At 30.5% G+C, this 12,711-nt stretch overlaps 1 protein-coding gene across 1 annotated transcript; it reads right to left on the bottom strand.

Moving 5' to 3' along the window:
* Positions 1–3,264: 3,264 nt before the first annotated feature.
* Positions 3,265–9,338, bottom strand: LOC112775631 (benzaldehyde dehydrogenase, mitochondrial). Its single transcript, XM_025819393.3, has 6 exons — positions 9,102–9,338; positions 8,691–8,828; positions 8,475–8,564; positions 6,509–6,560; positions 5,390–5,676; positions 3,265–5,158 (listed from the first exon to the last, which is right to left on the bottom strand). The coding sequence occupies exons 2-5, from the start codon at positions 8,799–8,801 to the stop codon at positions 5,540–5,542; spliced, it is 390 nt and encodes a 129-aa protein (XP_025675178.2). The 5' UTR covers positions 8,802–8,828; positions 9,102–9,338; the 3' UTR covers positions 3,265–5,158; positions 5,390–5,539.
* Positions 9,339–12,711: the final 3,373 nt, after the last annotated feature.

Genomic DNA, 12,711 nt, shown 5'->3' on the forward strand with positions numbered 1-12,711 from the left:
AGTCTATTTTGGAAACATGCACGTGACATGAGCTTTGTGGAGCTATCATAACACGTGGCATAACTAGTGTAAAGAGAAGATTAAGGATTAACTTTGCGCTAAATGTCCAAATTATTCCCAAAAAATTTCATAGATATTTTAATTTATAAGAGCAACTTTAATAGAATGTTTTTAAAATACAGAAAATAAAATATTTTTAAATTGAAATTTATATTAAAATTAATAAATAAAATAAAATTTGTCTTGTTATAAAGATAATATTATTTTAATAGAGAACTAATAAAAAATTATCATTTTATATAATTCTTTAAGTCACCGAAAAAAATTTATATAATTCTTTTGTTTAGGTTTTTAATACAAATGTAGTTTAAATTGAACTGAGACAAACTATCGAAACGATAGATCTCATAAATACTAAAGTGATATTTTGTGAGACATAAAATATAATTAAAATGAAAGTTAAGATGAGGAATGCTCTAAACAAACTTTTATTCACACAAATTGGTTTCTCTTATTTATATTTATAGTAGTTAGAATTTTGATTTAATTTTTAAAATTTTTAATATTAGAATTTTAAATGAATTGACTAATTTTACAAATTTTTTATTAAATTTAGTAATTTTACGATTTAAATTTTGTTATAATTTTATATTTTGCATGTTTAATTTTACATAAAATTTTAGTTTTCTCTACTTTACTTTTGCTGCTCATAATCAAATTTTTAATATGTATAATGAATAAATAAATTTTTAATAAATTTATTATAAGATAATTAAATCTAAAAAATATCACTGTAAAACAAATTATCTATTTTCAAAACAATTTAGGCTACTATATTTGACAAAATCACTTTTCGAAGACTGTTGAAGAATAAAAATTTTTTTTTAAGGCCAAAATGTATGAGATTTCTTAAAAAATAGTTTAAGTGTTTATTTGTTATTCGACTAAAAATGTTCTAAAATTATCAAGTTGGAGTTAAAAGTATTCTCTAAACTTGTTAATGATAAAAATACTCTGAAAATATTTTTTAATGAAATAAAAATATCCAAAAATATAATTTTTTTTTAATAAGTGGTAAATGATTTTTTGTATTTATTAAAATTTTTGTCCATTTTATTCGAAATTTTGTGAAAATGTTTGGATAATCATTTATAAAGTATGCATAAAAATTGATCAAAATTTAATCTCTAAATTTTTTTTTATGTTAACCGCAAAAAACAGCCCAAAAATATTTTGATGCTGACAAAAAAAATATTTTTTATTATCAATAAAAATATCTTTAAATAATTTAAAAATATGTCAAAATTATTCATCCATAAAGAGAGACGTAGTTCCTTAATGTTTTAGTCTAATAAAAAAGTTAATGAACCGTTCCATTTATCACATGATACTAAAACTTTAATAAGCTACATTTATCTTCACATATGAATAATTTTGGCACATTTTTAAATTATTTAAAGATATTTTTTAATAATAAAGTGGAGATTATTTTTATTAGCATCAGAATATTTTGAGGATTTTTTTTGTGGTTGATCTTTTATGGGAAGACATTTGTTGTTCTTTCTTCATCGGTAATAACAAGTCATGGTAAAGTGTATATTGTTTGTGGGAGAATGTCAAAATACAACATCTTTAAATAGATTGGTGATGATAAAGATGCACCAAGTGACTGGTTTAAGCTATTAAAAAAAAGGGGTTCATTGCTTTTGCAGAGACACGTTTGTTTTCTAAAATTCTGGCACAATAAAGAAGTCAAATAGAAAATTTATTTCTTGCTTTAATAGGATATGCAAGTTTTTTGAATGAGTTGATAAAAGAGAAGACAAGACTGGTTCGAATCAACTACAAGGTGCAATAAGAAGACAAAAAATATAACAAAAACGTTTTATTTTAGTTACAATAGATAGGACCTAATTACAAAATTTAAAATGGTTTAAAAACTCAATTAAAAAAAATATAAAATTTAATTATAATTTTGGTAAAACTATATAAATTAATAGAATAATTAAACTTTTTATTTATATATAGATTTTGTCAATATTGCAAACCTTTATGGATAGAAATAATAATTTTTTTCTTTCATGAATATAAAATTTATTTCGTTTATTCATAGATAGTTTTATTAATATTTTGTACTTTTATGAATAAAAATAATAGTTTATTTATTTTTAAATAAAGACAAATGAACCTTTAAACTTAGACTAAACAACGAAAAATGGCTTTTAATTATTAAATCACTTCTAAATTTGTTAACAATTAAAATATTTTAATTTTAACATGTCATAAAAATAATAAAAAGAATGCACTTATATGGAACAAATACTTATGTATTTGCCTTCTTGAGTATTTAATCTAAAATTTTATGGTTATATTTGAATAACTAATTAAAAAATATATGTAAAAACGACAACAAAATTTAATCTCTAATTTTTTAAAATTATATTTGACTATTTACAACAAAAAACTTGCAAAAAAATATTCAAAATTTTTAATTTTAGAATAAAAATATTTTTTTTAGTCATTTTACAAAAAAATTATATTAAATTCTAATTTTTAAAGTCTTAATATATATTTAAAGATAAAGTACTCTTATTAATAATTTAGTAATGCAAATATCTTTAGTAATGTGCTCCTAAATTTATAAAAAGAGATACAAACTACCAAAACCTAAAAAGAGGCCACCATCTCTTTTCAGGCTTTTTTTTTTTTTTTTATACCTTGAGACAAGAGAATGATGGGTACATTGGCTCAACAGAGAGTTTCACAAAATTATGGGCGGAGACAAATCGAAGGTCGTCAAGTTAGTTCCTCTGTCGTAGTATCCTATTAACAAATTCCAATTATTATCCCGTGTGCAACCATCTTTTTGAGTTACTAGCTTAGCGTTCAGCTGTATGTAGTACGACATCATTGGTGTTGAGGTTGATGATGAAGAAGGTGGAAGTTTGGTCATTACGTTGAAGGTGACCAATAAGAAAAAGAAGGCATCCATACTAAGGCTGAAATTGGTGGTGGAAAAAGATGGTTGTAGGTTAGAAGAAGAAGGTGGTGCTCGATGGTTATAGACTTATAATTGTTGAAGCTGGTGAAAATAGAAAGAACCAAGATGAATGAATATTTCTATACAAAATTCTTTTTATAAATTATACAGATTTTTTAAAAATGGTTTGAAAATTGATAAATCTCTTTTTTACATATATTTTTTATTGAGAATAAGAATAAATTAACTTGCATTTCAACTATTGATATATACATTGCAGAAAATAGAAAAGGAAAAGTCTAGGGGCCAACAACTTTATTAAATTCTGGCATGTAACCAGCAAAGAAAAGTGAACCATTAGATGAAATCTCACACCATTAAAATCATCATTGATAGCTATTTGATAGCTACAAATCACAAAAGTTGCTACCCCCTAACACTCCACGAAAAGGAAAAGTGAACTAGCTTCTAAAAGGATAACCTTCACTTATGTATTACTAAAGAATCCATTTCGTTCTGAAGATGGAGGGCCCTTATGCTGTAACCCTTCTGCCTATAGCCAGCAATCAACGTCTTGTATATAGTAACAGACGGGGTTAGCGGCTGACCCTTCATAATCCATAGATATTTATCCGCATCTTCGAGCTTTCCACAATGACATAAACACTGAATTATTGATGTAAAAACAGATAATCCAGGAGACATAGACCTGTACTCCATCTCATAATATAACTTTAAAACTTCCTGAATCTCGTCCTTCTTGGCATAACCCTCTATTAGATGAGTGTACGTGATATCACTTGGTGAGAATCCCTTATCTAACAATAAAGTCAACCTGGAGTTAACTTGCTCCACATGCCCCTTTGCGCAGAGCTTTTCTACCATCGTGTTAAACGATAAACAACTAGGAATAAGCCCAATACTCAACATTTTATCGCAAACACTCAAACACCCCTCCAACTGCTCCAAATTAGCATATCCAATTATAAGATGATCAAAAGTCTCACCATATGGTTTCAAGCCTCTTTCTTCCATTGCTTGCATCAAAACATTCGCTTGTTCAATTCGGCCCTCTCTACAGTATGCACCTATAAATGATGTATATATAAAAGAGTTTGCTTGGAAACCTCTTCTCTCCATCTCTTCATACATCTCCCATCCGGAATCCAAACTTCCCAACCTAATCCTAGCATGAATAATCAGAGAATAAGCAACTGAGTGAGGAATCAAATTCTTCTGTAACAACCTTTTCAACAACACAACTACCATGCTTTCTTCCATTTTCCCCTGCTCTAAGACTCTGAAAATTAAGTTAGAATTTACAATCACTGAAGGACTAGAATTCCACTTCCCCATAATCCTATCTAATGCATCCACAATTTTCTGCAGCTGCCCATCCTTGCACAGTGCATTGATCATGATCCTCAAAGTTGCTAGATTAGGGTATGTCCGTTCTTGAATCATGTGCTCATAAACATCCCAAATTAGACCAAATTGATCTGATTTTTGCACAACATGAAGCAAAGTGTTGAAACTTACAAGGCTGATGGAGAATCCATGTTTCTCCACATATAGGCAAACCTCAAAAGCAACATCAGTCAGCCTTAGCTTTGCATAGGCCTGTATCAGCAAATCAAACACAATAGGATGTGAATCGGTAACCGGGTAGCAGCCAAGAAGTGTATCTGCGACAATAACCCTTGAGCTGCTTTCCTTGGTTTTGTTCAACAATGATTCGAGCAATGCACGAGCATCGTTAAGCAACCTAGCTCTAACCAAGATATGGATTGCTATGCAGTAACACCGAATTCCATGTTCAATATTTCTCCTCTTTGTGGACCAATGAAAGAAACCCAAGGCACACTTTGCATCACTGGGGTCCTTCAATTCCAGGAGCACTCGCTCAACCATCCAGTCATTCAACATGAACGTACCAAATTTGATGCTTATAGTATCCCAGTTCCACCCCCTTCTGAATGAGTTGCATATTGCAGTAACATCATCATTATTATACTTTGACACGGCTTGTGTATGAAGAAGCCGTAAATGTTGAAAGTGGTGTCTGGAAAAATTAATCCTAGTGAAGAGATTGAATGGTTTGGAACTCACTTGGTGAATAAAAGTCATTGTTCTGTGGCCAGCAACCCAAGTAAAGCCTTCACTTTGCTACTCAGTTTTCTGTACATCAAAAGACATTGTGGGTTCAATTAAGATGACAGTAAAGAAAATTGCTTCACTCTTTCTCATATAAACTCAAATTAAAAGAGACTGAATGAAGTTTGGAACACAAAAAGGTTTGGACTATAGTTTGGAAGAACAAGAGTAAAGAAGTGTATAAAGTGCTGAGTCTACTCCATATTCCAGTTTAAAATGAACAAAGGCAACCAATCATAAAGAAAATGCCTCTACCGGGTAATGGTCAAAATTAGGGCCTCAATTTGTGGGGTTTTGAATCAGATACATGTACCCAGCTCTCAAAGATTAAGCCTCTTGAAAGGCACCATTTTCTTATATGACCATGTGCACTGCTTGTGAAAGGGCCGGATGACCACCAAAACATTATGTATTTTGTACATTTTGACACTTCCAAAGCTTGTTCCGTCCAACTACTGTCGTCTGACACGGGAGTGTCTGTGTGTTCTTCTTAAGTATAGATTTAGGCAGAAGAATCCTGTTCGAACCAAGCCAATCAGTTACTGCACATTAACATCCATATTCAGCTTTAATAGGCAAACCAACAAAAACAAACTAAACAGAAATTTGTGTTTGGTTCAGTACTGTTCAGTTTGTGTGGTTTTATATAGTAACAGTATATACTATATTCTTGCCAACAGAACGGATCTTAATATTATTGAAATTCTCCGGTAGTTACAAAATTGTAGAGGATACCCATTGACTAAATTAAATCTGATCAGACTCCCTGATTTATTTCATTAACCTGTTCTATAAAAGTAGGCTGTACATGGTTATGGTTAATCCAAAAACCAAACCTGTTTTTGGTTAACAAAAATTTAATTTAGGTTAATTAACCAAATTGGTTTTACATGACAAAATCGGTTATTAACTAGTTAGGAAATTTAAAAACCGATTTTTAACCAGTTATTAAAATAAAAACCGGTTTTTAAAAAATAATCTGTTTCTATATAGAAAAACCGGTTTTTGCACAAAAATCAATTTTTTTACATACAAAAACCGGTTTTTGCACAATCTGTGTGATAAAGAAGCAGTGCCACACATGTAACCTGCACAGGAACATAAAGAGATTTTGTATACTGAAATAAAGATATAAAGCTAATAAAATGAAAGTTTCTATGCTTAAACATATCACAATCATCACACAGTAGTGGGATTTTCATAAATATATAAATTTTAATTTAAGTTTGCATATCTGCCTTTTCTACAATTTTTGAAACTCGTGGAATCTAAACACCTACCTATATATTGGGCATACAGAGATTGCATAAAGAAGGCAAGGTTGGTAGAAGGACCAGATTCATAAATGTAGGAGAACTTCTTAGAAAGCCATACCCTCTTCATATCGAATGCTCTGCAGACTCTGACATGGGAACATCACGATCAGCTACCTCATTTTGAATAAGAAGCCATAAAATCTAATTATTAAAGACAGAGTTTCAAACAATGCTAAACATTAATAGAAAAATATAACAAAAAAATTCTATCTCCAAGCTTAACATTAATAGAAAAATCAGAGTTTCAAACAATGCAATGGAATTCATGGCAGAAATTTGCATGCATACACAAGAAAATACATCTAAATTTTCGAATACAAAATGTAAAACAATTTGAACCAGAAATTATAATAACCAATAACATGCTTGCGAAACGTTAACACCAAAGCAAATTAATTAATGACATGAAATTCACGTGTAAATTAATTAACTGTAATCAATTAATCAACTCTCAAAAATGGAGTGTGCCCACCAGTGAGACAAAAAACAGCAAAGTACAAAAAACAGAACCTTCCTAGTCTACAAATACAGTAACAAGATCTTTCATGGAAGAAGCATACAACGGAGCAATGCTGGGCCGAAGAGCAAAATATCTGGAATGGTCGAAGTGAAATCAGCATAATCAAGTGTGTTATTGGGACTCTACTATCATTTCATTCATAAGCGTTTAAGTTAAAAGAATATTTGGACTGAAGAGTGAAGACACTTGTTTAAGCTCAAGTATAGGATATTTGGATTAGCAAGTGATAAAATGACCAACAGAAGAGAACACAATTATAGAATGCTCATAACAAAATCTGCTAGATACCTGAACAAGCAAAATTGTACACAATAGCAAATAGGAGTTAATCAAGCAGTGAATTCTTCCTATCCGAAAAATAAAAGAGAATCAGTGAATTCCAGCAAAATCCTCGAGCATCAAAAAATATCTAATGCACCCATCTTACTTCTCTAATGCTTTACTTTCTTTGCCATATCTGCTCCATTCCACTGAACTAACCCGCGTTTCTTCGTCTCTAGCTTGACATTACTCAACCCACTCAAAGCCCCATTTTTCACTTTATCTCCTTTCTTCATCAATTAATCAATTATAATTCATGTGTTGTTTGTAATATATTGTTCTTCCATCAAACAACAAAAAACAGCAAAGTACAAAGGAAGGGCCTCAATGCATACACAAGCATATGATCCAATCATTTCACAAATTGTGGAATAAAACAAACGGAGGAGTTGAAACAATCACAGTTTATTTTTTATCATATGCACCCAAAATAACCCTCTGTCCCACACACACTATCTATATGAAAAACAAGTATAATCCCCAATCACAGTTTATTTTCCTAACGAATTTTGTCTTAGGATCATAAAAATGGGGAAACATAATCACCAAAATTTCTATATGAACAAACAAGAATAATCGAAAACAACTGATGAACTTTGTTGGGATTATTTTACAAAAAATCAGCAATTCTGCGAACTGAACCGGTCATCGAACCGAACCGATCATCGAACCGAACCGATCATCGAACCATTCTGGTTACTGATTTACTAGTTTATTGGTTTAACCGGTTCAACCGTAATTCAACTGGAAAAACCGTTTTATAAATAAAATATATATTTTAAAATATCATCCAAATTAAAAGTACTACATATTCCACAATGTTATAATCTCATTCAAATACAAACTCAAAAATCAAATAACAAAAGAAAGAAGTGTCATATAAACTACAAAGAATATTAAATATTGTATAATGTATCTCAAGGGTTATTGTATATATTTGCAAATAAAACAATTGTATGTAACCCACAGCAACAATAATCAGATGGGGTAAAAATCAAGTACCAAACATTGAATTGAAAATTTAATAGCAATGAAATTTGTTATAGAATTTCATGATACTACAGGGGACATGGGCTGCAGTATATTCTTGGCATCTAGTTGACTACAGAAGAAACTTATTTTAGTAACAAAGATATCAATAAAATGAATCTAATGTCACTGCAGAATTAAAATATTTTGGCACCTTATCCACATCCATGTGACTTACAAGAGCAGCGCCAGCAGTGGGACCAAAGGCTGATACCACATTCAAAACACCTTCAGGAAGTCCAGCCTGCTAAGCAGATTATAAATTTGGAAGAAAGATTGATCATCAAAGCTATTTTAATTTAAACTATGCCTCTTTATATCTTCCAAACCAGTAAACGAGCACGGTTCCATTAACAGAGAATATGTCCACCTCATGAAATAGTTTTGCTGCGTACAAAGCAGACAATGGTGTCTGCTCAGCGGTTTTGAGAACAAGAGTATTGCCACAGGCCAATGCCGGTCCAACCTTCCAAGCAAACATGAGAAGAGAGAAATTCCAGGGAATGATCTGACCAGCAACACCGATCGGTTCGTACAATGTTTGCACATGATATTGCCCATCAGCAATGTTTTCAATGTTTGCAATGTTTTCAATAACAATATTGTAGGCTTACAACAACCCATTAATCTCAACATAGATAATTAGACACAGTGATACACAATAAAAAAATTAGCCGTAGCAAGGTTGGAATCAAGAATATCAGAATTAAATCACAGATTAACTGATTAACTAACAAACTAAAACCACAATTACAGTTACAAAAATAATTAAAAAAAATACCTTCGAGGGAAGGGCTGCGCGATGGAACAGAGCTGACGCCGCTGAAGGGACAGGAACGCAGTGGAACAGAGCTAGAGCGGCGGGACAGTGGCTGCGCGATGGAGGCTTCGACGTTCGAACGATGGCTGCGCGATGGAGGGAAGAAAGTTTGCGACGTTTGCTGCGCGATGGAGGGGAAGTGACGGAGCAGGCGGTGGCTGTTCGAAGTTGGAAGGTTGCGACGGTGGCTGTTTGAAGTTAGAAGTTGCGACGGCGACGGTAGCAGGGGGTGGCTGGACGGAAGTGAGGGAGGAGCAGGAGCTCAGAGGAGCTCTGGACAGTGGATGAGTGTGAGAGGCAGAGAGCGCGTTTTGGTTAGGGCTGGAATTAGGATTCGGGGTTCCTCTACACAGCCAAACGATGGCGTTTCAGCAAAATTCAAAAAACCGACCGAATTATGGTTCGATTCGACCGATCCATTTCAGTTCAGGCCAGTTCATGATTCAAAGACAGTTTTTAAAAACTACTGATTTGTTTTTTTGCATCGATTCACGATTCCACCGGCCAATTTAAACCAATTTTTAGAACCTTGCTTAGAATTTTGAAGTTTGGCTTTTGAAATCAGGGTTTTTCTAAATTTGGTTAGCCCGTTAAAAATTAGTTTTTTAAATTTAGTTTTAATTAACCAATTTTAAATAATAGAAATATAATTTTTAAAATTATTTTATTAAATTAATTAATTAAAATGTGATTATAATTTTTTAATCAATTAATTATATTTTAATTTTTTAATGTACACTCCTATTCAAAGAATATGCATATTTTATTTTTTTTAAATAAATTTATCATATTAAAATCGCATAGTATAGTTTTTCTTTTTTTAATAATTAAATATTTCTTTAAGGTAAATTGAATGCTCCAATTTAAACATTAAAAATTTTAAATTTTAATTTAATACAAGTTTAACTCTATAATTTCAATTCTCCTTAAATCTTACTGCACCAAATCGAATGATTTGATTTTTGCTCACAAACTATTTTACATTTAGGTATATAGCTATATTTTTAATCTTTTATACTGAATTTTTTTTTAAGCCAATAAAACTTAGACTTTAGATCTTTAAGTAGTACAAATTTTAATATTATATCATAATTAAAAATTTAAATTAATAAATAAAAATACATAAATAATTATATCTTAACACTGATTAATAATTTGCCAAAATTAGCCGACCTTTTAAAAATTTTTGTTATCAATTTAACTTTTAGATTTGGGCAATATATATGTGATGGAAAACAATGTCCTAAAAAGAAAATTTTGATAACATGAAAAAATTGAGACTTAAATAACTATCGAGTTTATAATTTTTATAATATATGAGTTTTATTATTCTAATTTAAAGGTAATTAGATCTTTATTATTTTACTTTATCTTTTTCACTTTAGAAAAGATTAATCTATATTGGATTAGCTCAATTCAATTTACAATTATGTTTAATTGTTTAATTGAAATGTTATTTATACAGTAAATTAAAAATAGTTCAAAATTATTTATATTAGACAATTTTTAATTGATAATACATGTAAATAATATGTTAATTTAATTTTATATTTAATTTTTTTTATTTTAGAAAAAAAAATGAGATAATTAAAATAAAGTTAAAAAAAATGAAAAAAGAAGAACGTATTGAGAAGAAAGAAGGAGAAGAAAAAATATTAAGAAGAAAGAGACGAGAGAAAAAAAAGAAAGGAGCTAACAAAAAAAAAGAAAAAACATAAAAAAGATCATGTAACAGGAAAAAAAGAGAAAAAAGAAAAAAAAAAGCCAAACATTAGAGGAAGAAAGAAAAAAAAAGTTTAATTTAAAACATAAATAAAAAATAGAGAAAAATTCAAAATAGTTCCTGACAATTACTTCAAAAGACAACAAGGCTCTTGACAAAAAAAACTCAATTCGGCCCCTAACAATTACCTCAAAAGGACAACGAGGTCCCTGTGCCAAAAAAAAGTTAATGTTGTTTTTTTGGCACAGGAGCTAATCCGTTCCAAACAAAAATTAGAGGTCGAATTGGGTATTTTTTTTTTTAGAGTCTCATTATCCTTTCGAGATAATTGTCAGGATCGGACAAAGTATTCACTAAAAAAAATAACTTATTGTTCATCTAAAAGCAGAGGAGAAATTTATATTATAATAGACAATAGTTTTAAAATTAATGTAATAAAATATAATCCTTTATCACTTAAAAACAAAAATTTGATAATAAAGTACAAAATTGATTAATATGTATTACAAATTATAGCATTAATTGATTAATATGTATAATCCAACAGCTTTTGTCAACAAACATAGCCATCTTTCAATAATAACTTGTATACACAAACATTTCAGATAAACACTAAATTTAACCTTTTTGCCAAATCTTGTAGGGAATAATAAAGAGAATCGAATAAAGTAGGGATCAGATTCGGACTCAATGCTATATGAGCTAGCAACTCTATAAATATCTTTATGCAAGAGCTCAGATTTTTGTGTCAAACTTGGAAGAAGCTCTTAAGACCATCTCCAGTCCCAACCTTTATTTATAGTTCACATGTCATAAAAAGTAATTCTATATCAATTTTTACATCATAAACATTAAATAAAAACTCAAAACATCTCTATCTTCTCTATTAGGAGGAACTAGCTTTAATTCCTATTGTGATCCCACTTGATTAATTAATTAAAGTAATTAATATTAATATTAAAAAATTATATAAAAAATAATACACAATATATAATTCGAGATTATATTAATTTGTAAAATTATTTAATATAAAAAAAAACATAGTTAAGCTCTATAGTTAACAACAAGTATTGTAAAATTGCCATATGTGTTCAATCAAATCCTCTTTCAACTGTCTATGTTGCTGCTTATTTCGAAGTTGGGCATTTCTTTGGAGAAATTGATGGTTTGGTGCAAAATCTTTCTCTCCCAGCTGAGGTTGTGATAAGCAGTTTTTGACATCGTCATACTATAAGTTTTGAGCAAAATTTCCTTCATAAGTGTCTCTTTCATCCTTAACAATCATATTATGCAATATAATACAAGCTCGCATTATGTTTGCAAGTTTCTTCTTTTTCCAAAAGAGCGTTGGACCACGTATAATTGCAAAGCGTGCTTGCAACACTCCGAATGCTCGCTCTACATCTTTCCTTTGCCCTTAACTTCTTGGTATTGTGCAAATAACTTGTGTTTCTCTCCTTGTATTTTTGAGATTGATTTGACAAATGTGGCCCATTCAAGATAAATACCATCTGCTAAATAGTATCTCATAGTATAGTTATTACCATTAATAGTATAGTTTACTTCCGAAGCACGATCATTTAGAATATCATCGAACATTGGTGAACGATCAAACACGTTGATATCATTATTTGAACCAGAAACCCCAAAGAATGCATGCCATATCCAAAGGTCTAAAGATGCTACAACCGCAAGTACTATGGTTGCAACTCCACGTTAACCACTCATGTACATACCTTTCCACGCCTTTGGACAATTCTTTCATTGCCAATGCATGCAGTCAATGCTACCCAACATGCCAGGAAAGCCACGACCTTCCGCCATTTGTAGCAGGCGTCGTACATCATT

This window comes from Arachis hypogaea, chromosome 19 (genome assembly GCF_003086295.3).
Source record: "Arachis hypogaea cultivar Tifrunner chromosome 19, arahy.Tifrunner.gnm2.J5K5, whole genome shotgun sequence".
Classification (NCBI taxonomy): domain Eukaryota; kingdom Viridiplantae; phylum Streptophyta; class Magnoliopsida; order Fabales; family Fabaceae; genus Arachis; species Arachis hypogaea.

Coding starts and splice junctions, on each gene's coding strand:
- LOC112775631 (XM_025819393.3), bottom strand. CDS start 8,801: ATGTTTGCTTGGAAGGTTGGACCGGCATTGGCCTGTGGCAATACTCTT. Junction 8,565..8,690: donor CAGCAAAACTATTTCATGAG/GTGGACATATTC, acceptor TCTGCTTAGCAG/GCTGGACTTCCTGAAGGTGT. Junction 6,561..8,474: donor GTCACATGGATGTGGATAAG/GTGCCAAAATAT, acceptor AAAATGAGGTAG/CTGATCGTGATGTTCCCATG.